The sequence below is a fragment of the Dipodomys spectabilis genome, unplaced genomic scaffold, assembly GCF_019054845.1.
Source record: "Dipodomys spectabilis isolate Male_0828 unplaced genomic scaffold, ASM1905484v1 ptg000706l, whole genome shotgun sequence".
In the NCBI taxonomy this organism is placed as follows: domain Eukaryota; kingdom Metazoa; phylum Chordata; class Mammalia; order Rodentia; family Heteromyidae; genus Dipodomys; species Dipodomys spectabilis.
This window is the reverse complement of record NW_024871383.1, coordinates 367,852-392,763: the sequence shown is the minus strand read 5'-3', so window position 1 is coordinate 392,763 and position 24,912 is coordinate 367,852. Positions and strand designations below refer to the sequence as shown.

The window sequence follows — 24,912 nt, the reverse complement described above, 5'->3', positions numbered from 1 at the left end:
AGCTGAAGAGCGCAGGGACAGCGCCCAGGCCCAGAGTTCAGGCCCCACAACTGACCAAGCAAAAAACTTTTTTGGGGGGGAGGGAGTGCGTTCGCGGGGCCTGGGCGCTGCCCCGGTGCGCTTCAGCTCAAGGCGAGCGCTCTACCGCTGAGCCATCTTCCCAGCCCCAGCAGAAAACTCTTTACCAGTCCCAAGTTTGGTAGATTAAACACTAGAGCAATTATTTATTTGCCAGTCCTGGGTTCTGTCCCTGAGCTTCTGTGTCGAGGCGATTGCTCTACTTGAGCCACAGTGCCACTTCTGGCTTTTACTGTGGATGGGGTGCTGAGGAATCGAACCCAAGGCTTCACGCATGCTAGGCAGGCGCTCTACCACTGAGCCACCTTCCCAGCCTAGGAACTGCTTATAAAAGGCAGTAAGCAACAGCAACAAAACACCCTGACAGTAAGGACAAACAACAAACGTCGCATAGGAAGGCCAATCGACTTCCGGAAGCAGAGCTGCCCACAGCAAGTAGGTCGGAGGCCCCGCCCGTGGGTGGGCAGAGCCGCCGCACTTCCCAGCGAGGACCCGGGGCGGCTGCCTTCCCGACGGACTACAACTCCCAGCATGCCGCGGGGCTGCCCCCCACGCCCCGCAGGCCAGGAGCGGGACGGACGCCGGCCTATCAGGCTGTGCGGACCCGCGCAGGTTTGACGGGAGGAGCGGCGGCGGCGGAGGATGGAGGCGGTCGTGTTCGTCTTCTCTCTCCTAGATTGCTGCGCGCTCATCTTCCTCTCCGTCTACTTCGTATCCTTTCCTTGAGCGTGGTGAGGCCCAGATGGCCCGGGGCTTAGAGCGGGCGTGGGAGCGCAGCAGGCCGCCCGGCAGGCCCTGCACCGTCCTTGCTCCCGGCGCTCCCGAGCCGGGCCTGCCGCGCGCGGTCCCGGGGCCCCGGACCCTGTCCACCTGCGCGGTCCTGGGGCTCCGGAGCTGGGCCTGCCGCGCGCGGTGCCGGGGCTCCGGAGGTGGACCTGCCGCGCGCGATCTCGGAGCTCCGGAGCTGGACCTGCCCCGCTCGGGCCCGGGGCTCCGGAGCTGGACCTGCCCCGCTCGGGCCCGGGGCTCCGGAGCTGGACCTGCCCCGCGCGCTGTCCCGGGGCTCCGGAGCTGGGCCTGCCGCGCGCGATCTCGGAGCTCCGGAGCTGGGCCTGCCCCGCTCGGGCCCGGGGCTCCGGAGCTGGACCTGCCCCGCTCGGGCCCGGGGCTCCGGAGCTGGGCCTGCCCCGCTCGGGCCCGGGGCTCCGGAGCTGGGCCTGCCCCGCTCGGGCCCGGGGCTCCGGAGCTGGGCCTGCCGCGCGCGATCTCGGAGCTCCGGAGCTGGGCCTGCACTGCTCGGGCCCGGAGCTCGGGGACGCTGGGGCCGGGCCTGCTGCGCTCGGTCCCGGAGCCGGCCCCGCCCCGCCCCGCCCGGCCCGGCCCTGCGGCCGCCCTGGAGCTGCCTCTGGAGACAAAGGCGGGGGTTCCCCGCGTGGGTGGCGGGCTGTGGGCGCTGGCGGGGCGATTGCCCCGGAGGAGACGGGCGGGCCGGGCGCCCCTGACCGCGGCGCGAGGCGCTCGCGCTGCCGGAGGCTCGTCAGTGCACGGCACCCCGGGTTTTCCGTGGCCGCCCCTCGGCTTCCTGCCGTGCGGCCGTGTAGTCACCGGGCGTTCGGGGTTGGGTGCGAATCGTGCGGTGCTGCTTTCAGCCGAGCCCGCTGCCGCCCAGGCGCCCCTCAGGCCTCTGCCTGGGCTGGTCTTGAGCTGTGGCTCTGCCACCCCAGCCACCCGGGTAGCTGGGGTCACAGGCCCGGCTGCAATCTAGTTTTAAATCACTATAATTTCAGGCAGGAAAAATGAGCGAGGAACTCTGATTTTCCTAGATATGTACGGTGAGAATGTGCGAGACACCTGCCTCGGCGCATGCCGTAGCCGGGGTGTAATAGCGCTCTTCTGTCCGCTTCCACCTCTACCTGAGCAGCAGTTTTTACCGCCATGGTTTCTCGTGAGAAGTGCCCTTAGTTAGGTTAGGGACGTAATTGCCTGTTTCCTTCTCCACTTCCCCTTTGCCTAAGTCTAATGATCTTTTGTGCCTCTTGTGATACGGAACTGGATCTGTAATACACTCAGCAATGAAACTTGGAGCTGGTGGCTCACACAGGAGACTCAGACCTGAGGACCTTTGTTTGAAGCCTGTGTGGGCAAGAAAAGTCTGTGAGACTTTTTTTTTGGGGGGGGGAGGGTCCGTTCGTAGGGCTTGAACTCTGGGCTCAAGGCTAGCGCTCTACCACTTGAGCCACAGCACCACTTCCGGCTTTTTTCTTTTTGCTTATGTGGTGCTGAGGAATTGAACCCAGGGCCTCAGGCATGCAAGGCAAGTGCTCTGCCACCTTCCCAGCCCTCTGTGAGACTTTTATCTCCAATTAACCACCAGAAAACCAGAAGTAGAGTTGTGGCTCAGATGGTAGAGCACTAGCAAAAGAAGCCCACGGACAGCACCTATAGCCTGAGTTCATACACCAAGACTGGCAGAAAGCAAAAAAAAAAAAGGAAAAGCTAAGAACCCCAATTTTTCGTAGTTTTGAATTTTACTTTATTTTTTTTCGATTGGTCATGGGGCTTGAACTCGGCCTGGGCTCTGTCCCTCAGCTCTTCAACTCAAAAGTGAACACTACTGATGAGCCACAGCACCACTTCTGGTTTTCTAGTGGTTTATTGGAAATAAGACTTTCATGGTCTTTCCTGCCTGGACTGGCTTTGAACTGTGATCCTCAGCCTCCTGAGTAGCTAGGATTACAGGCATGAGCACCGGGCACCCGGCTGTTTTCAAAATTTTAAAATGTAAAATAGCCAGGTGTAAAGGAGATTGAGATCTGACAATGGCAGTTTGAACCCAACCTAGGCAGGGAAGTCTGAGAATCTTATCTCCCATTAAATACCTCAAATAACTGAAGTGGCTTAGCTTCCCAGGAGGCTGAGATCATGGTTCAAAGTAAGCTGGGCAGGAAAGTCCATGAAATTATAATCTGCAATAAACACCAAAAGCTGAAAATGGAACTGTGGCTCAAAGTGGTCAAATGCTAGCCTTGAGCACAAAAGCTCAGAGACAGTGCCCGGGTCATGAGTTCAAGCCCAAGGAGTGGCAGAACAAAACTGGAAATGGAGCAGTAGCTCTAATGGTAGAGTGCCAGCTTTGTGCCTAAACAAACAAAAATACATAAAATAGCTTATACTATAGGAAAATGCTAAATGGAAAATTCAACATTGGTAGACTGGTAGACAGTAAGGTTATCTTTGGGGTTTGTTTTGTTTTAATATTTCTGCCCCAGCTAGCTTTGAACCAAGACCCTGAGACCTCAGTCTCCTGAATAGCTAGGATTATAGGCATGAAACACCAGGGCCCAGCTTTAGGGTGTGTTTCGATAAAATTGGGCATATTATGGTATTTGTAGGAAACTTGGGCTGTCCCTCAGCTCTTCAGCTCAAGGCAAGCACTCTGCCACTTGAACCACAGTGCCACTTCCGGTTTTCTAGTGGTTAATTGGAGATACAGACTCATGAACTTTCTTGCCACAACTGACTTTGAACCATGATGCTCAGATTTCAGCCTTCTTAGTCGCTAGGATTACAAGCATGAGCCACTGGCTCCCCACTTAATTTTAGAGTAGATTGCCACCCTCCCCCATGAGGCTTGAACTCAGGACCTGGGTGCTGTCTCTGAGCTCTTGCTCAAGGGCTAGCACTGTACCTAAAACTTGGAGTCCTAGCCCCCTTTATGGTTTTCTGGTGGTTAATTAGCGGTGAGTCTTATGTGCTTTCCTGCCTGGGCTGGTGGTCCTCAGATCTCAGCCTCCCAAGTAGCTAGGATTACTGGCGTGAACCACTAGTATATGCTTTTTGTTAAGAGTTTGGAATCATCTGTGATTTTTTTTTTTTTTGGGGGGGGGGGGGGTCCGGTCATGGGGCCTGAACTCTGGGCCTAGGCGCTGTCCCTCAGCACTTCAGCTCAAGGCTAGCGCTCTACCAGTTGAGGCACAACGCCACTTCCAGCTTTTTTCTTTTTCCTTATATGGTGCTGGGAAATCGAACCCAGGGCCTCATGCATGCAAGGCAAGTACTTTACCACTGAGCCACCTTCCAAACCCCTCATCTGTGATTTGTGTGTGTGTGTGTGTATGTGTGTGCCAGTGCTGGGGCTTGAACTCAAGGATTGGGTACTGTCCCTTAGCTTTTTCCGCTCAAGGCTGGCACCCTACCATTTTGGGCTTGTGCATGTGTTTGATTAGATATAAGAGTCTCTTAGACTTTCTTGCCATATCTCAGTCTCCTAAATATGCCACTGGCATAAGCCACCAGCGCCCAGCTTTTTTTTTTTCTTTCTTTTTACAGAGATTTGGACTGAACTGAAGGCTCCAACCTTATTCATATTTTTAAGATTTTAAGAGGGGCTGGGAAGGTGGCTCAGTGGTAGAGCGCTTGCCTTGCATGCATGAGGCCCTGGGTTCGATTCCTCAGTACCACATATGCAAAAAGAAAAAAGCCGGAAGTGGCGCTGTAGCACAAGTGGTAGAGCGCTAGCCTTGAGCTGAAGAGCTGAAGGACAGCGCCCAGGCCCAGAGTTCAGGCCCCATGACTGGACCCAAAAAAAAAAAAGATTTTAAGAGTTTTTTTTTTTTTTTTTTTTTTTTAATATCTAGTCCACATTTAAAATTTATTTTCTTGGGCTGCTGGGGATAAAACCCAGAACTTCATAGAGCTCAACCCGTAAAGTATGTTCCAAGTCCCCAGATTTTTATCTGTTCCACATTTAGGATCTCATGGGTAAATGATCTGGTATGTGTTAGATTAGACTTGAGTGTAAAATGATTACTTTGTGAAAATAGTTTGTTGAAAGAACATGAGTGAGAATGACTTGACTCATGAGCATACTTTAAGGAAATAACTAAAAATTTCACCTCAGATTTAATTTTGACGCAGCTAGAATGACTTTCTGAAACTTAAGTACTTGTCATATGAGAAGTACAGTTCCTTAACTTGATTACCAGATAATTACATTGTCTGATTTAGAATGTGATTATATTAATGCTAGATCATGTTGCTCAAAATTAAACAAGGTAAGATGTTTCTTTGCTTATTTTTTGGCATTGAAGTCAGCTCTTCATTTTCTATATTAAAGATTATTATAAATAACAAGTATATGTACTTTTGGTGCCAGTCCTTAGGGTTATGGTCAGGGCCTGAGTGCTGTCCCTGAACTCTTGCTCAAAGCTAGCTCTTTACCACTCGGGCCACACCACCACTTCTGGCTTTTTGGTGTTTTAATTGGAGATGAGAGTCTCATGGATTTGTCTGCTAGGCATGCTGTTGGACTGGATCTTCAGATCTCAGCCTCCTGAATAGCTAGGATTATAGGCGTGAGCCACCAGCACCCAGCTTTTTTGAAGACTTAAGTTTCATTTTTAACTCTGCATGATCCTTCCTGGTTCTGTTGTCATAATAGACAATATCATTACTCACACAAAGTAAAGATTGTTTATGAAGGGCATTGTTGTAGTTTTTTTTGGTCAGTCCTGGGCCTGAACTCTGGGCCTTGGTGCTGTCCCTCAGTTCTTCAAGGCTAGTGCTCTACCACTTGAGCCATAGCACCACTTCTGGCTTTTACTGTTTGTGTGGTGCTGAGGATTCAAGCCCAGGGCCTCATGCATGCAAGGCAAGCACTCTACCACTGAGCCACCTTCCCAGCACCCAGGACATTGTTTTTTGTTTTGTTTTCTTTTTTTGGTCAGTTGTGGGGCTTAAACTCTGGGCCTGGGTGCTGTCCCTCATCTCTTCAGCTCAAGCCAAGTGCTCTACTGCTTGAGCCACAGAGCCACTTCCGGTTTTTGAGTGGTTTATTGGAGATAAGAGTCTCTGGACTTTCCTACCTGGGCTGGCTTTGAACCTCGATCCTTAGATCTCAGCCTCCTCAGTAGCTAGGATTATAGGCGTGGGCATTGTTTTTGTTTTCTGTGTTCAGACCTCCTTTTTCCTCTTGGGAAAATGCTTATTGGTCTTTTTGTTGAGTGAAAGTCCTTTCTTGTATGGTTGTGGAAAAATGGATTGGTTAGTTGATATCTCAGGGCCATTTTACCTTTAGTCAGGATTTCATTTTGGCACAAGTACTCTGCAGAGCTTGTCTAGATACAAGGAAGCCATTTGTTCTTGATTTGTTTTGAGGTGATCAGACAGGTTTTCTGGATGAAAGTACATTAAGAGTGACCTAAAAAACATTCCTCTGTGTCTTCACATTTTCAGTCTAGTTTTTCTAGCTCATGTGGAAAATAAAATTATATTTCATTTGGAAAACTGTATCTCAAGCCAGGCACTGGTGGTTCATGCGTATAATCCTAGTTACTCAGGAGGTTGAGATCTGAGGATCGCGGTTCAAATACATCCCAAGGGCTGGGCACCAGTGGCTCACGCCTGTAATCCTAGCTACTCAGATGGCTGAGATCTGAGGATCGAGATTCAGAGCCAGCCCAGGCAAAAAAGTCCATGAGACTCTTATCTCCAATTAACCACTCAGAAAATTGGAAGTGGTGCTATGACTCAAGTAGTAGAGCGCTAGCCTTGAGCTGAAGAGCTGAGGGACAGCGCCCAGGCCCAGAGTTCAAGCCCCATGACAGACCAAAAAAAAAAATCTCAGGTAGGAAAGTCCTTAAGACTCTTAGCCGCAATTAATCACCAGAAAACTGCAAGTACTGCTATGGTAGAACTGGTAGAACTCTAGCTTTAAGCCAAAAATCTTAAGGACAGTGCCCAGGCCCCAAGTTCAAGCCCTGCAACCAAAAAACAACAATAACAACAAAAAGAACTCTATCTGGAAAGTTAAAATTTCTTTTCCTTTCCTTTTTTTTTGCTAGTCCTGAGGCTTGAAGTCAGGGCCCCACACACTTTCCTGCCCTGCCTGGCTTTGAACCATGCTCATCAGTTTCCAGCCTCCTGAGTAGAGTAGCTAGCATTATAGGCATAAGCCACTGGTGCCTGGCTTTGGCTGGCTTTTTTTAGGGCTAATGCTCTACCACTTGGCTTTTTTTTTTTTTTTCTTGTGGATCTTGAACTCTGGGCCTGGGCACTCTGCTTCTAGATTATTGATATGAGAGAAGAGTCTCAGGGACTTTTCTGCCCCAGCTGGCTTCAGATCTTGATCCTCTTCATTTCAGCCTCTTGAGTTGCTAGGATTGTAGTTGTCAACCACCAGCACACACCTCCTACGTGTTTTATTTTTAAGCTATATCTTGATGTATTTGCATGGAATAAGCAGTTACAGCAGAAGGAGTGTCTGAGTCTAATCATCTTGAAACACTAGCTTGTAAGTTTTCTGTGTGTTCATTAAGATAGCTTCGAATAACATGTCAGGTAAGATCTATAATACTGTGTTCTTCCATTACAGTGGTAGCTCCAGAGTTGAGATGTATAACACAGTGTTCCTCCATTGCAATGGGTAGCTCCAGAGTTGAGGTGTATAATGCTGTGTTCCTCCATTGCAGTGGGTAGCTCCAGAGTTGATTGGCCACACCATTGTCACTGTGTTAATGCTTGTTTCACTGCACTGGTTCATCTTCCTTCTCAATCTACCTGTTGCCACTTGGAATGTTTATCGGTAAGTCAAGTTTGTTACTTGTTTAGTATTGGAGTAACTAAATAAGCAAGCAGGCTGCTCTCTACAGAAGTAAGGAATAGTAAAGATGTTTTTTGAAATATGAATAAATCTTTGGTACACTGGGCAAATGGCAGTTTTCATGGCTTGGTCTTGTACAGTACACATGTACTATAAATTTGTAAAATATGTAAAGCTTAGTTGTGATGTCTAAATACTCATGAAATGTGTTTTCATGGACTTGAATTTAGAAGAATAGTCAAAAGGACTGGGAAGGTGGCTCAGTGGTAGAGTGCTTGGCTAGCATGCATAAAGCCCTGGGTTCAATTCTTCAGCACCACATAAACAGTAAAAGCTGGAAGTGGCACTGTGGCTCAAATGGAAGATTGCTATCCTTGAGCAAAAGAAGCCCAGGGACAGTGTCCAGGCCCTGAGTTCAAGCCCCAGGACTGACAAAACACACACACACACACACACACACACACACACACACACACAAAGAACAGTCAAAAGCCTAAGAATATAATGCCTTTTTTCATTATTAATTTTAGTTATTTAAATTTATTATTATTAATTTTAATGATTGTTTTTTCTTTTGCTAGTTCTGGGGCTTAAACTCAGGGCCTAGGCACTGTTTCTGGACTTCTCTTGCTCACTCTACCCCGTGAGACATAGCACTACTTCCAGCCTTTTCTGTATATGTGGTACTGAGGAATTGAACCCAGGGCTTCATACATGCAAGGCAAGCACTGTACCACTGAGCCACATTCCCAGCCCCTCAAATTAAGTTTTTATGCCTATAACTTATTAGGTAATTCCACTGCTTTTTGTACAACTAAGGCAAATTAACATAAAGTATTTTTACTTAATCAATTTGGAAGTTTGTTCAAAAATAGTTTAGTGAAGACAGACACTGGTGGTTCATGCCTATAATCCTAGCTACTCAGGAGGCAGAGATCTGAGGATTGCAGTTCAAAGCCAGCCTGGGAAGGAAACTCCTTGACTCTTATCTCCACTTAACCCCCAGAAAAATGGAAGTGGTGCCGTGGCTCAAGTGGTAGAGCACTCACCTTGGGCTGAAGAGCTGAGGGACAGCGCCCAGCCCAGAGTTCATGCCCCATGACCACCACCGATAACAACTAAGCTTACAAATCTAGAGTTTATTTTAATTCAGTTAATTAATTAATTTAATTAATTAGGTACTTGATGTTTAGAAGGCTGAGATCTGATGACCATGGTTTGAAGCCAGCCTAGGCAGGAAAGTCCATAAGACTTTTTTGGGGGGGGGGTCCGGTCGTGGGGCCTGAACTCTGGGCCTGGGCGCTGTCCCTCAGCTCTTTGACTCAAGGCTAGCACCCTACCATTTGAGCCACAGTGCCACTTCCGGCTTTTTTCTTTTTGCTTATGTGGTGCTGAGGAATCGAACCCAGGGCCTCATGCATGCAAGGCAAGCGCTCTACCACTAAGCCACCTTCCCAGCCTGTCCATAAGACTTTTATTTCCAGCACAAAGCCAGAATTTTCAGGGGCAGTGCTCAGGCCTTCAGTTCAAACCCCAGGACCAGTACAAAATAAAAATTGAATAATTTTTGCAGCACTGACGGTTGGCATTAGGGTCTTTTTTTTTTTGTTTTTTTTTGGTCCGGTCGTGGGGCCTGAACTCTGGGCCTGGGCGCTGTCCCTCAGCTCTTTGACTCAAGGCTAGCACCCTACCACTTGAGCCTCAGCGCCACTTCCGGCTTTTTTTTTTTTTCTGCTTATGTGGTGCTGAGGAATCGAACCCAGGGCCTCATGCATGCAAGGCAAGAGCTCTACCACTGAGCCACCTTCCCAGCCCCGGCATTAGGGTCTTTTACTTAGCAGTTGAGTGTTCTGCCCCTCGAACCCTCCCCCATGGGTTCTTTCTCGCCGGGTGTTGTATTTTTGGCCTGGATTGTGATCCTTCCACACGTCGGTAGGAGCATATACATCATCACAGTGCCTGGCTTGTTAGTCAAGATGGGGATTCCACTAATCCTTTGCCAAGCTTGCCTTAAACTAATTTTCCAGTCTTTACCCGCAAGTAGCTGGGATTTAGGTGTTTACTGGCATGATCAGTTGTAGTGTTTGTTGTTTTGTCTTCTTTTGCTTACTGAGTCAGTCTCACTGTTCCAGTCTTCCTGTTTTACCCTCCCCTGAGTGCAGGGATTATAGGCATGTACTGTACTACATTACTACATGCTGGATTTATTTGTGTGTTAGTGGTTTGGTTTTCTATCTAGATTTTTGGGAAAAGCCATTTTTCATTAGCTGATTCTTTTTTTGGGGGGTGGGGGGGGAGGTCGTGGGGCTTGAACTCTGGGCCTGGGCACTTGCAGTTTTCTATGTCTCACAGACTTTCCTGCCCTGGCTGGCTGTGAACTGCAATCCTCAGATCTCAAGCTCCTGAGTAGCTAGGATTACAGGCATGAGCCACTGACGCCTGGCTTTCCCTGGCTGATTCTTAAGCATGATATTGTAAAGTACAGTTAAAATAAAAAGGACTAAAGCATTGGAGGGCATTAGGACACACAAAAGGACACACACAGGATGTATTAGAGATGAGGAAAGGAGTGGATTTTGATTAAGGAACTTTCCAAGATCAAGGGACTGGAATCTGAGCTGCATACCTCTTTCCAGTATGTTGGTATCCTGGGGAAGGATCTTACTATTTTTTTTCAGGTTTTTTATTGGTATTACATGATCAGTTCCATACATCCATACTCTAAATATGAACATATGCTTCTTGCTCTACTCAGCCTCCTTAGTAGATAGGATTACAGGTGTGAGCCACCAGTGCCCTGCTGGTGGTGGTGTTTTGAAGGCCAGTTCCTCACCAGATTCTAGTGGTGGTGTTTTGAGGCAGAGTCTTGCTATGTAACCCATGCTCATACTCTTCCTGCCCTGGCCTCCTGAGTGGTGGAATTACAGATACTTGTCACCCACTAGGCCTGGTCCCATGCAGATTTTTTTTTTTAGCATATATCTGTAACCCTATGATTTCTTTTAAGTAAAATGTACATTTGAGAATGAGAATGGATACTGGAATCTGAGACCATGGGTCTTGGTATTTCTCAGACCACACTATAAATGTGCTAGAAGAGTTTTGGCTTGAATTCTTTGTGTAGAATACATATAGAGTATTGTAAAAGACTCTATGAAGTCAATTATAAAAATTTCTTTTCCTGTTAATAATAAAAACAAAGATCATGTGTGCTTAACATCCTCACAACTGCAGTAACAGGTTGCCTGTCAGTTCTGCTGGTCACAGGTTTTTAAAAGGTTAAAAAAACGGGTGCTAGTGCCTCATACCTGGAACTCTAGCTATTCAGAGACTAGGATCTGAGAACTGTGTTTGAAGCCAGCCCAGGCAGAAAACCCTGAGAGATTCCACCTCCAGTTAACCAACAAAATGCCAACTGGAGGCATCACTCAAGTAGTAGAGCACCAGCTGTGAGCAAAAAAAACTAAAATCAAGTAATCCTAGCTACCCAGGAGGCTGAGATCTGAGGATCACCTTTGAAAGCCAGCCCAGAAAGGAAAGTCCATGAGACTCTTATCTCTAATTACCCAGCAAAAAGCTGGAAGTGGAGCTGTGCCTCAAGTGGTAGAATGCTAGCCTTGAGCACAAACATTCAGAGACAGCTCCCAAACCCTAAGTTCAATCCCCAGGACTGGCACCAAAATGAAGAAAGGAGAGAAAAAAGAGAGGAAAGAAGGAAGGAAGGGAGGGAGAAAAAAGAGAAGGGAAAAGAAAAGAATGAGGAAGGGACGGACGGACGGACGGAAGGAATGGCATAAGAGTGACATAAGGGATGAATTTAATCAGGATACATTGTATACATGTGTGGAAATGTTACAGTAAAGCTAGGGGCTAGTGGGTCACCAACCAAGACAGGAGAAACCTGAGACTCTTCTCTCCAATTAACTACTAGAAAACTCAAAAAAAGTGACACTGTAGTTCAAAGTGGTAGAGCACTACCCTTGAGCAAAAGAACTCAGGGACAAGGCCCAGGCCCAGAGTTCAGGCTCCACAACCAACCAAAGAAAACCTCCAGAAAGGGTACAGTGAAATCTATTAGTATACAATGAATGCATACTAATAAAAACAAACTAGAGAAGGGCGACATTGAGTTATATTGTATTCTAAAACTGCTTTGTTAAATGACAACTCCTCTGTACACCTACTTAATGATAAAAAAAAAAATTAGTTAAAAAAATGCAGCTCACAGAACCAGACTGCTTGGGTTTAGATTTTAACCTCATAGTTAATTATGTGGACTCCGGCAAGTTATTAACCTCTATGCAACTCAGATTCTTTGGCTATAAAATGGGGACGAGAGCACATAAATACCTCCAAATGAATGAATGATTGAATAAAAAAAGTAATAAATGCCCTGAGTCAGTGTAAGAAAAGTTTTGTTTTGTTTTTTCTGGAAGTATTGATTGGATACAGAAGAGCTAAAGGGAGAGAAACAAATTTGGGAAATGGGATAAGAAACAGGAACAAGCTTGGCCCAGCCAGTGGCTCTTGCCTGTCAGCTACTCAGGTGGCTGAGAGGATCGTGGTTCAAAGCCAGCCTATGCAGGAAACTCCATGAGACTCTTATCTCCAAATAAACATCAAAAAAAGCCATAAATGGAACTAAGGCTCAATTGGTAGAGCTCTAGTCTTGAGCACAAAAGCTAAAGGACAGCACTAGGACCTGAGTTCAAGCCCCAGGATGAGCACAAAATAAAGAATAATAATAATAAACCAGAAACAAAAAACCTTGGAACAACAAAAACAAAAAAGACACAGGGTAATGTTAGTGGAAATGAAATGAACAATTACATATATGTAGTATGAAGAAAGCATGAAAAAGACTTTAATGGGGCTAGGAAGGTGGCTCAATGGTAGAGCGCTTGCCTTGCATGCCTTAGGCCCTGGGTTCGATTCCTTAGCACCACATAAGCAGGGGGAAAAAAAGCCGGAAGTGGCACTGTGGCTCAGATGGTAGAGCGCTAGTGTTGAGCTGAAGAACTGAGGGACAGCACCCAGGCCCAGAGTTCAGGCCCCATGACCGGACCCAAAAAATAAATAGATAAAATGAAAAATATAAAAGACTTTAATAGACTGGCTATGAAAGATAAGAGAAAAATCCAGTAAGTTTTTAAGGACCACAAAGAAAATAGTAACATTTTTAAGAATTATTTTTTATGTAGGTCCTTTTTGCTTTTGCTGAATTCTACCACTTTGAGCCACAGTACCACTTCTAGTTTTCTGGTGGTTAATTGGAGACAAGAGTCTTTTGGACTTTCCTGCCTCGGCTGGCTTTGATCCTCAAATCTCAGCCTCCTGAGTAGCTAGGATTGCATTCGAGAGCCAGCACCTGGCTAATAGTAACATGTCTTTCCTTCTTTTTGTAGGGGGTGTGTCGTTGTGGAGCTTTAATGCAGGGCCTGGGCAAGGTCCCTGGGCTCTCTTGTGCAAGAATAGTGCTCTACCACTTTGAGCCACAACTCCCCTTCTATCGTTCTGGTGGTTAATTGGAAAAAAGAGTCTCACGGATTTTACTGCCTGCACAGGCTTCAAACATAGATCTTCAGATTAGGATTACAAGCATGAGCCACTGGTTTAATAGTAACATTCTTTTTTGTTTGTTTTGTTGGTCTTGTGGCTTGAACTCTGGTGCTGTCCCTCAGCTCTTCAGCTCAAGGCAAGTGCTCTACCACTTGAGCCACAGCACCACTTCCGGTTTTCTAGTGGTTTATTGGAGATCAGAGTCTCACAGACTTTCCTGCCTGGGCTGGCTTTGAACCATGATCCTCAGATCTCAGCCTTCTGAGTAGCTAGGATTACAGGCTGAGCCACTGGCACCCAGCAATAGTAACATTCTTTAAACTAGAAGTGAGAGAATGGTAAGGCTGAGACTGAAGATATTACATGAGCATTTAAGTGACAACATCCTCTCTACCAAAATAAGGGCATTCTAGTATTTGAGTGAAAATTTTAGATTGATGAAACTTGAGAGGTCTTCATCTCATAGACGTGTGGGTGGGCAAGGAAGCCACAAGCCACAGTGGTGCCATGAGCTGTGGGAACAGGAAGGGTCATAAACATTACTGAGGACACGTTACATAGATAGCAAGCACTTTTTCTCCTGAAATAACCCAATTTCCATAAGGAGGTTTCTGAAAGCTTGATAAAATTGATTTGATTTTGGAGCTGCTGAGAAATAACTGTAGGAATAACAGAAGATGGGTCAAAAGGTCTCAGTGCATTAAAAATCCTCATCTAAGCTGGGTGCCGGTGGCTCAGGCCTGTAATCTTAGATACTCAGGAGGCTGAGATCTAAGGATCACGGTTCAAAGCCAGTCCAGGCAGGAAAGGTCTGTGAGACTCTTATCTCCAGTGAACCACTCAGAAAACCGAAGTGGCACTGTAGCTCAAGTGGTAGAGCCAAGGTCCAGAGTTCAGGCCCCATGACCGACAAAAAAAAAAAAAATCCTCATCAGAATGTTACTATATTTTCTTCCGTTAGCAGCGAGTTGAAACAAAAATCAACAGAAGAAAACTAAGTAGTATCCTAAAACATTGTAATATCACTCCATCTTTGGCTGGCAGTTACATGCTTTATGTCTAGCTCACCTTTAAGGTTGATCACTGTTAGTCACCTGTTTTTCAGTGTCTGTGCTGACTGAATTCCCCATCTAAAACGTGTGTCCTTCATCAGGTTCATTATGGTGCCAAGTGGTAACATGGGAGTGTTTGACCCAACAGAGATACACAACCGAGGGCAGCTAAAGTCACATATGAAAGAGGCAATGATCAAGCTCGGTTTCCACTTGCTCTGTTTCTTCATGTATCTTTATAGGTGAGTATAAAGTTCCCTGACATCTTCCCAGATGCTATGTCGTCTATCCACTAGTATGTATTTACTGGGTGACGGCTGATGTCAGGACACTGAAAGGTACTTTAGGTGACACAAAAGGAGCTAGCTGTGAAGAACCCTTTATACAGAAAGCCTGCAGCTTGCCAATTTCAACTCTGAAGTGTTACAAAAAACATGAAAGTGGAGGTGCCTGAGCCAGGCACAGTGGCTCCTGCCTGTCATCCTTGCCACTCAGGAGGCTGAGATTGAAGCATCGCTCTGCAAAGCCAGCCACGGCAGCAAAGGCCCTGAGACTTTCTTTTTGGACAGCGTCACCTCTTCCCTCATTTTTCCCCAGTTTTTCCCTCCTGTCCCTGCTCCAAAGTTAATTTTCAGCATAGTCAGCTTTGTCTAGTGAGTACAGGTCTGATCATCTTGTACTCAAAGGAATATTCGTGTGGCTCAAGGATGCAAGTCTGACACATCAGATACTGAGGGACAAATTTTATTGTAGAGGTTGAAGGCTTACAGTTACATAAGTAATTAGTACATTTCTTTTGAACAGGGTCACCCCTTCCCTCATTTTCTCCCAGTTTTTCTCCTCCTGGCGTCTCCCCCTCCCCATGTTGTACAGTTCATTTCCAACACAGTGTCTAGTGAGTACCACTGCTGAACTGGTTCGCCTTTTGCCCACTGATTCTATGCTTCCCTTTCCCCTGGGGGTGTTTCTAACATCTGTACCGTTGGTTTCTTTCCACAGCATGATTTTAGCTTTGATAAATGACTGAGGGTGCAGAAGCTACGGTTGAAGTCAACCCACACTACACAACATCTTTAGAACTGTAACCATACCAGTATATATTTTCGTCTTTGAACAAAATACCTATTTTTGCTGTATTTTTACCATATAAAGTATTTGAAAAACATGAATTGAGTTTTTATAAATTTCTGGTTCTCAACTTTAATCTGAACCCCAGCATATGAAGTTATTTCTGTATCACAAACTGTATAGTGAAAATGGTAGTGTGTGTAGTAGTAGTAGGCACATGTGCCAACCTTGCTTGCCAAAGAAAGAATACATCTGAAAGGGACACTTAGTAGATGAGACGGGCTGTCTTGAAGTCAGACCACGGAACAATGTATTAATGTGCACAAAAGAAAGACAATTGAGCCGGGTACTGGTGGCTCACACCTGTGATCCTAGCTACTCAGGAGGCTGAGATCTGAGGATAGCTGTTCAAAGCCAGCTCCAGAGCCAGCCCAGGAAGAAAAGTCAGTGAGCCTCTTACCCCAAAGAAACACCAGAAAACTAGAAGTGGTGCTGTGGCTCACGTGGTAGAGCACTTGCCTTGAGCTGAAGGGCTCAGGGACAGCGCCCAGGCCCAGACTTCAAGCCCCATGACTGACAAAAAGAAGAGAAAATTACCCTTTTTGCCAATGTTGCGGCAACTTTGTGTTACTGTAGTTTAAGGATTTATGGAAATGTTAGCTAAGTCTTAACACAAGAAGGTTATACAAAAAAATGACCCCCCCACACACATATATACACACATATATATAATTCATTGCAGTCTTTGTGAATCTTTTCAAGCCATTTGTCCAGGTACAATGTAATTCCTGCTTATAGAAAGGAAAATAAAATTTAAAAACAAGATTTTTATCATGAGCTTTCATTTAAAAACCAGTACACGTCCACAGTCACCTCTAAGGCTAATTCTATTCTGGCTCTGGCCAGGTCTTAGTTTTGTAATTTTAAAAGTCTCGGGACTTTGCTGCCTGGGGTAGCTTGGAGCCATCATCCTCAGATCTCAGTCCCGTGAGTAGCTAGGATTGCAGAAGGGAGCCACCAGTACTCAGCTGATGTTTTAATAGGTTTAGAGATTTGGTAAAGATGATACCAATTGGAATCATGATGTGGCTCAGTTAAGTGTCCATTAAAAAAGCGCATTAGGGGGCTAGAAAGGTGGCTCGGTGGTAGAGTGCTTGCCTTGCACGCAGGAGGCCCTGGGTTCGATTCCTGAGCACCACATGAGCAGAAAAAGCTGGAAGTGGTGCTATGGCTCAATTGGTAGAGCACTATCCTTGAGCTGAAGAGCTGACGGACAGTGCCCAGACCCAGAGTTCAGGCCCCAAAACTGACAAAAACAAAAAAATGTGTTAGTAATGCTCTGCTTAATGCTGAGATTAACCCTTCTGCATTGACCAGTGAGTTGTGAGAACCAATACAAGCCATTTCATATGCACAGCAGAACCTAACCCTCAGTTCCTCAGAGCTTTATTTGTAAACTTGCCCTTGATGAAAACACTGAATTTCTTCAGCTATGTTTTCTGGTTCTTCCAGTGTGAAGGTGAACTTCAAAAATCATTCCAAGTCCTGATTTGTGTCTTTAGTGTTATCTTCGGCTTTGGTATTTAGGCAAAGGATCACTTTGACAGCATCCGAAGAGGTAGAATTAGGTGGCTAATCAAAGTGTGAGGTCCTTCTAAAGGTTAAATGCTGATAATGACCTTTGGGGCCTGGATTGGCTCTAGCCTCAGACAGAAGGGAGCTATTACGCTAAACTGCACATACAAATAGACCATATTTTGTATGGAAGTAGTGCCCTGGCCACACAAAGAAAATGTTAGCCAAAACTAGCTTTGTTCTCTCTCTTGGCCTCTTTGGAGTCACAGAAATTATTGGGGGGTAGTTTTGTATTGGCAGAAAAAGGGTCAAGAGGCCGCAATGAAGTTACTTCACCTGCATAGCTAAGGCTTAAAAAACAATCTCCTTAAGAGTATTTGCTGCTGGGTGCTGGTTGCTCACACCTGAACTTAGCTACTCAGGAGGCTGAGATCTGAGGATCACGGTTCAAAACCAGCTCAGACAAGAAAGTTCGTGAAGACTCTTGCCTCCAATTAACCAACCAGAAAATAGGAAGTGGTATTGTGGCTCAAGTGGTAGATTCCTAGCTTTGAGCTGAAGAGCTGTCTCAGCACCCAGGCCCAGAGTTCAAATCCCACGACGGACCAAAAAAAAACAAAAAAAAAATTTGTTTTCCCAGCAAACTAGCTCCAGGTCCCAGTAGTGTATTTATGGTTCTCACTATTCAATAAAATTTTCCTTCAATGGCTTTGGTGTCTGACAAATCTCACTAAAAAAAGACTTTACATTCCTATACCTACACATAGGGATATAAGTAAAATAAATGTCCCCTTCCCCCAACATTGAGGTGTACTTACTAGGGAAAAGTTCAGATATTTTTTCCTAAAGAATGAAGGGGTTTTTTCCCCCTATCAGAAGTAGGTTTTTAACTTTCAGAGGCTTTTTGTTGTGATATAAAATCATCAGACCAGTTTTTTAGCTTAGAAAAAGATAACTTACTCAGGCAACACGTAGATTTATTTGGTCAGTTGTGAGGCTCACTGAACTTAGGACCTGGGCACTGTCCATGATGTTTCTCACTCAAGGGTAATACTCTACCACTTTGAGCCACAGCATTTTCTGAGTTTACTGGAGATGTCTCATGAAACTAACTGGCTGGGTTGGCTTTGAACCATAATCCTCAGATCTCAACCTCATGAGTAGGAGCACAGGTGTGAGCCACCATCATGTGGCTCCATTTGCTTAAGTTCTGTGTTTTTGTGCCCTTAATAGGACTTGAAATTAGGCCTTGTGTGATGTCCATTTGCTCTTTAACTCAAGGCTAATGCTGTACCTCTTGGGCCACAGCTGCACTCCAGCTTTCTACTGGTTAATGGAAGGTTAAGTCTTACACTTTCCTACATAGAATGGCTTTGAACCATTCATGATCCTCAGATCTTAGCCTCCGGAGCAGCTAGGATTACAGGCAGCCATCAGCATTGAGCTTGATTTAAAAATTTTTATTTCCGTCTATGGCCATATCATCCTGAATGTGCTCAATCTCATCTGATCTTAGAAATTAAAATTGTATTTCTATCACTACGGATTGAACCCACATCCTGCACATTCCAAGCATGTACTGTTACCAGAGGTGAACTTGTAACCCTATTCAAATCAGGTAGATGCAGACCCCAGAGTGATGCTGGATGGAACTTAGCCAACCTTCCAATAGCTGCTATCTTAGAAGCAAGGTCTATGAAAACCTGTCCCCTTCTTGGGTAGTGGCCAGAGGAAGCTGTAAACCTCCAGTCAGTAGTATGAAGAAGAGGCTGCTCAAGGCGCATTAAGAATCTGGTGCCCCTATTTCATTTGATGCCTTCCACCGTTTACATTTGAACTTCCTGCTGTAATAATTCAGATGGGGAAAATGTTTCTTTTCTTTTTTTCTTAGAAGCATAAGAACTTACTGAATTCAAATGTTTTTTTGTTTGTTTTTTTGTCGGTTGTGGGGGCTGAACTCTGGGCCTGGGCGCTGCCCCTTAGCTCTTAGCTCAAGGCTAGCACTCTACCACTTGAGCCACAGCACCACTTCCAGCCTTTTCTGTATATGTGGTGCTAAGGAATCGAACCCAGGGCATCAGGCATGCAAGGCAAGCGCTCTACCACTGAGCCACCTTCCCAGCCTCAAATGAGTTTTTAAAGAACTGCAAACACCCTCTAAGGAAATCTTTAGAAAAGTACAAATTCTATTGATGAAAGATTTCCAAATTGGTACTACATTTTCTCTACTAGTCAACATATCCAGTGCCTAAATATACAGGTCGGATGCAGTAATATCTTGGAACAAAAAAGGGCAACTATCTTCTCCTTTTAAGGGGCAACACTCCTAAAATTTTGCTAAACTTATCCACACTTGCTCAATAGCCTTGTAGACATCCAAGCAGGTTAGGCATTGCTTCTTGGGATTCCATTCCATAAACCATGGACAAATACACGGAAGTCAGGCCCAGCACACCAGTTCTTCATGGTAGATGTACAGAATGGATACTAGGGAGATGTAATACACCAATAATAACTTGTTCATTATGTTTATTGGATTGAAAGAAAGGGGATACAAATGACTGGGTAAGTGTTGTGCACTGACATGGAAAAAGTATAATAAAAAAAGTATCAGTAGAGCAAATCAAAATTAATGTACTTCAAAACAAAAGCTTTAAAAACATTTAATATACCACACATTTGTAAAAGTCAACAAAGTGTCTTGTAAATAATTAGTAGGGCAAGTGAAAATAAATATGAGACCTGAAGTTTTTATACTTAAATGAGATAAAGCAAAGAAACTTAAACTAAATATAATCTGAGGCAGTTAAAAAAACAGAACCTCAAAATTTAAGAACACAATCCTCTGAAACATTTCATCAGTCCATAGCAAATAGTTTTTACATATCAAAAGCTCTAAGCACTAGTTCCACCACAATGCCATGTAAATCTTGACAATTTAGAAATCTTGGGAGATCAACACTGACTCCTTGATCTCTGCTTGGTTTCTAAGTACATACATGCTTTTGTGGATCTATATTCCCCTCACCACACACGTTTTCAAGGAGTCAATTATTTTTCCCATCTGTGCCTAAGAATGTTATGACTCAGTTCTAGCACACTGACATGAAAATGACTTTAAGATAGGGATGCAATTTCAATCTTATAAAAATATACGAGTATTAACCAAGCCTTAACAGAGGGCACTTCGCGTGTGCACAAGACTTTTAGTAAAATCAACCAAACCTAGAACAGCCATTTCCAGGGCTTAGGTATTAAATACTCTCTCCCACACTTTATACAACACACACACACACACACACACACACACACACACACACACACACACACGTTTTTACACTATTAGTTTCATTAAATCCAGTGTATCTGGATTAAGTAGGTAGGGACTGGGTTTTATAGTTTTCATTTGCAACTATAGGGTAGCTACTATAATAATAGCTTAACACTGAAAATTTTCAATTAAGTTCACCCTGTTCTTAGAAAGTGTCTAAGTGTGAATGAAAATTCACTTCTTTTAAAGTCTGCAAATTGTGTTAAATACGGTTCTGAGATGGATATGTTTTGGGCAGCAACCAAAAAGGAGAGTTGCTGAAGTCTGAGAGATACAAGTAAAACTAAGTAAAAATATTTATACATTTTAGAGATGGGACAAAAAAAGGATACTAAGACAAACATCTTCTGTTCTCCCACTGAAGGGCAGCCATTCTTCTTCTGTGAAAAAACTGACATGGATATGCTCCCTTTCAAGAGATGTAAGATGCATTTGCCCACTGTGAGACAGAGGTGATAGGGCCAGTTCTTGTTTGCAGAAACAAACACCCTAAAAAAGAAAATTTCAAGATGGGGAGGAGGGGTGGGGAAAAAAGGGTTTTCTATTAATGCCATTCTAGAGGCAGAACACTAATAAAACTCACTGTACCACTACTTGTTTTTATTTAGAGTAAGAAAATATTGACAATATTGGTTTCTTTTCAACTTGGAATCCCTTTTTACTCTCCCACCTGATGAACCAGGCTCATTTGTGGACGTCTGCAAATAAAACCTTCTGTGTCCAAACTACTTACCTGGGTTAATATAACTCATTTACCTGGCCAATAAGAGGAACAGAAATGTAGTTGGCATAAATACATAACCAAAACTAGGTAAGCCATTATCCCTTCCAATCCCCACTTATTCTTTACCACCCACACACCAACCTCCGTAATAACCAAATCCAACATTTTACCATTAATAACCACTTATTTAACAGGAAGAAGACATTTAATTTCATTCTTGCTGTAGCCCTTATTCATTGCATAACCAAAAAAAAAAAAAAAAATTTTAAATACATGGAAATAAACCTACTAACCTGAATTTTGGAGCCAAAAATTCTCCACTCTATTTTGATCTATGTGCAAAAAGTATTAGTACTTTTCAACTTATACATTTGTATCTTGTGGATGGCTTGATAGAAACCCTCTTAAGTCTACTATATAATCTAAAAGCATTTTCAATTTCAACTAATAGCTATGGACTAGAAAATCCTGCCACTGGGTTTATACTATTCCATAAAATCCTGGGTTTCTCCAATCGTCTTTTTTCCTTTTTTTTGTCCCACCTCCCTATCACAACCACAGCAAATGTATGAAACAGACCTCGACAGCAAATTGGCACATCAATATGCCAGTATACACAGGAGGCTGCCAGTTATGACAGACCTAGGGAGCAAACTCACCTAGCTGCTATGGAAACCTTTGCATAATTGTTACTCCATTTAGTAAGAGCTATGTTCTTTTCTCCCCCTTTTTTATATTGCACCTCAAAAGACCTCTGAAAACACAGGCCGAAGGGTGTCTGGCTGCAGTGGAATCTGACAAATCTCAGCCAATGTTACACGTGCAGGGTAGCACACTAACCAAGTTTGTAAACAGCCGTGGAGATTCTATGCTCACATTTTGTTAAGGGTGTTACTATAGAGATGGGTGCATTAATGGCTTCAGGGTTTATACAAATTACTTAAAATATGGTTCTAACTGTACTGAGGTAAAGAGAAGTTGCCACTTAATTATATACAGTTGTCAATGAAGATTTTTATTCAAGCTTAAAGTAAAAAGTAATTTTAGTCAAGAAAAATGAAGTACCAGATAAACGGTAACATAGTTATTTTAACTCAGGAGTATCAAAACAGGAATTCTTTGATTCTAGTAGGTGGTGGTCTCTGCAAAATAATCTTAATGAAATCATGTACACACCAATTTGATAAAATAAATCTATGACCTGTCTTTTGTTACCAGGGGGTCTTGAGAGAATACATGCTGTTTTAAGGCCAAATGTGTTTTCATTCTTCTCCCCTTCCCTGACACATTCCTGCCCCCTGCTGCCACCCCTCCCTTCCACCCCACAATGGAAGAATTCCTGAATCCAAGCCTTTTTCTTCTTTGTGGGTACTGAAGGGTGTTGTCATGGTGATGTATACCAGACTGGGAAAGGCCTAAAGAGGAACTGGGTGTGAGTTTTTTCTCCACTGGGATCTTAGCTTTGGGGTTATTCCCATTCCTTTTTCCAGTACAACAACGATGTCCCCCTACTTTCCTCTGCTTAAAGAACAATTTCAAGGGAGGCCAAGTGTGCTTTACTCCGCTGTTAGGGTTTAAAAGCACAATGTGCACATCAGGCTTTTGGATTATCTTAAATGTGAAATTCTCAAAATTAAAACTTTTTTCCCATGGAAGAACCTTTCCTAAAAGGGGAGGAGAGACTGTCCACAGCACCAGTTTGAATGAGGTTTAGTATGGCAACATCAGAAAAGCTGAGAAGGAACCTATTATGTCCCTAACATGTCAAGGTACCGAGGGCAGTTAGAAGTAACTATGAGGTTTTAGTCCCAGTTTATTTGTAACCTGCTGACTTCAAGTTGTTGTGAGTCTCCAAAGTGGTTTAACCTGCTGATTTCTACTCCTGCTGTACCCTACCAGTATGGGTTCCCAAGTGAACATCCTGGAACAAATGTGGAAAGCCTGCACGGATGACTTGCTACCTTATGTTGGCAGATTTAAAACTAGTTTTTGAATCTTGAGTTTCTTCAGCGTCAGATATCAATGTTCCTTCATGATAAAGCAAAGTGTGTGAGTGAGTACCCTCAAAGTGTTACTGACTTTGCTGTACATGTCCTTCAAGCACTGTTGTGACGGTCTGTCACGTGGTACACAGAAGAGCCATCAGCTTTGCTGTGTATCTAAGTCATAGAGGAAAACTTTTTAAGCTGGTTTAGATTCCAAATGTATACAAATGAAGTCACTTTAATCCTATAAATACTTCTTAATTTATTTTTAAAAAATTGTGCTGTTAACCCTTTTTATGGGCAACAAGCTATGTGAAAAGTACAAAACTTTTTGTCAAATGTCATATTGAGAGTGCTTTTGACATAGTTCACTGGTTTGTCATCTGGATCAGTATATACTGCGCAACGGGCAAGGCTAAAATCCATGAACCAAGCTGCAAAGATCTCAAGCTAAATAAGGCGGAGAGATTTGGAAAAACAAAAGAAGGAAATTCTTTCCTATCCAATGTATACTCTTCAGACTAATGCACTCTTTCTATCAAGCCTTCTAAACTGTTAAATAAAGTTTTCCAAACAAGCATTTAAACTTCATTACACAGAAGAGCAACAAGAATGGTATCCTGCCAGACAAAAGGCAGGAGGGAAAAAATATATATATATACTGAGTTCAATGGGTAAGCCTGGATGTAGCATAGTTCTTCACAACCGATGGGGGGAGAATTCAACATGGCGTCCAACAACGTTCTAACGACGTGCTTCATTTCAACTGGTTACTATGAAGCAAGGTGTACGTGTTTGGCCCCAATCGGGCTTCAGAAATGGTTCTGTTTTCATGACGAGCATGTCTGTCCAGCTATCAATCATGTTTGTTTGCACCAAATCCCAAGCCATTAAAATACGACTAATTTTAAGTTAAACAGAAGTCGTCTGCTCCAAATTTGCCATCAACTATCCATGCTACTGCATTCCTCTGAATGGAGATAAGATGAAATGTTCATAAGGGGAAAGAGGAAGAAGGAAAGAAAAAAAAGGAACCAGTTAGAAAGTCAAAATCAGTGTCAAAACATCACAAAATACACTGGCAACAATCATTAAAATACCTGGTTTCTTAGGTTACTTATTACATAATAACATATTAATGTTATATATTACTCATGATTATGTTGAATAAGAGAAAAATCAAGTGAGTAATTATTTTAGAATTTCCTAATTTTTAAATCAACCTGCTTCTTTCAGTTGCTCAGCTTCAAAATCTGCAGGATTTCTTTTGTGTGTGTCTGTGCATAAATCAACTTTTTTGAGATAACTTACTGAAATGTCTAACTCAATGGTGTTTAGTGCATTCACAGAATTGTACACCCATCAACACAGTTCCAGATCACTTTCATTATCCATGAGTCACACACAGATTCCATAAGAAGACACTGCTCTGTGTAGAGAACTACTTTAGGTCTCTTCTTCAAGTGGTACTGCAGCATTAGACCTTTTGTATCTGGCATCTTTCACTGTTTTAGAAGTTCATCTACATTGTGTAGCTTGTAAAAACAATTCTATTTCATCTACCATTATAAGCAAATCATCATCTAAATACCTTATATACTCTCTTTTAAAGTTGTCAAATGAAATATTTAAATGATTACAGCATCTTATAGATTTTTAATGTTATTTAACTTTCCAAAATTTCTAAACAGGTATAACTTTTAATTAGAAGTCAATATTTTCACAGTATGTAAAGATTCTAGAAGATACAAATGATATACAGCTGAAGGACTGGTTACATAGACTTCTTTTTGGATAAAGTAGTAGAACATAACCTAACATGAGCCAGTCCCTGAGTTCAAACTGTAGTAACACCAAAAAAATTTTTATAGTTTAAAGTTCATATGAAAGCATCATTTTCTTAGGACCATGACTATGTTGGTGTGGCATAAGCCAAAGAA

The 24,912-nt window shown here is 43.7% G+C and overlaps 2 protein-coding genes across 3 annotated transcripts in view; one reads left to right on the top strand and one right to left on the bottom strand.

Annotated features, from left to right (window-relative positions):
- The first annotated feature begins 497 nt into the window (after positions 1-497).
- Positions 498-15,454, top strand: Cnih4 (cornichon family AMPA receptor auxiliary protein 4). 2 transcript variants are annotated; one of them, XM_042672413.1, is made up of 5 exons: positions 630-789; positions 5,064-5,132; positions 7,548-7,660; positions 14,391-14,531; positions 15,289-15,454. In XM_042672413.1, exons 1-5 carry the CDS (start codon positions 721-723, stop codon positions 15,314-15,316), a joined length of 420 nt encoding a protein of 139 aa, XP_042528347.1. In that variant the 5' UTR covers positions 630-720; the 3' UTR covers positions 15,317-15,454. The 2 variants fall into 2 exon arrangements, with proteins under 2 accessions (XP_042528348.1, XP_042528347.1); XM_042672414.1 differs by lacking the exon at positions 15,289-15,454 and having other exon boundaries at positions 498-789; positions 14,438-14,531.
- Positions 15,455-20,832: 5,378 nt separating this feature from the next.
- The window catches only part of Wdr26 (WD repeat domain 26), a 42,751-nt gene continuing 38,671 nt past the window's right edge, over positions 20,833-24,912 (bottom strand). Inside the window, exon 14 of the mRNA XM_042672415.1 lies at positions 20,833-23,942. Coding sequence (XP_042528349.1) covers positions 23,917-23,942 — 26 coding nt within the window. The 3' untranslated portion in view covers positions 20,833-23,916. The remainder of the gene's footprint in view (positions 23,943-24,912) is intronic.

Excerpts from the sequence above, each read along its gene's own strand:
- Cnih4 (XM_042672413.1), top strand. The coding sequence starts at position 721 with ATGGAGGCGGTCGTGTTCGTCTTCTCTCTCCTAGATTGCTGCGCGCTC. Across the intron at positions 790-5,063 it reads TCTTCCTCTCCGTCTACTTC|ATAATTACATTGTCTGATTT; the intron begins GTATCCTTTCCT and ends CTTGATTACCAG. Across the intron at positions 5,133-7,547 it reads GTTGCTCAAAATTAAACAAG|TGGGTAGCTCCAGAGTTGAT; the intron begins GTAAGATGTTTC and ends CCTCCATTGCAG.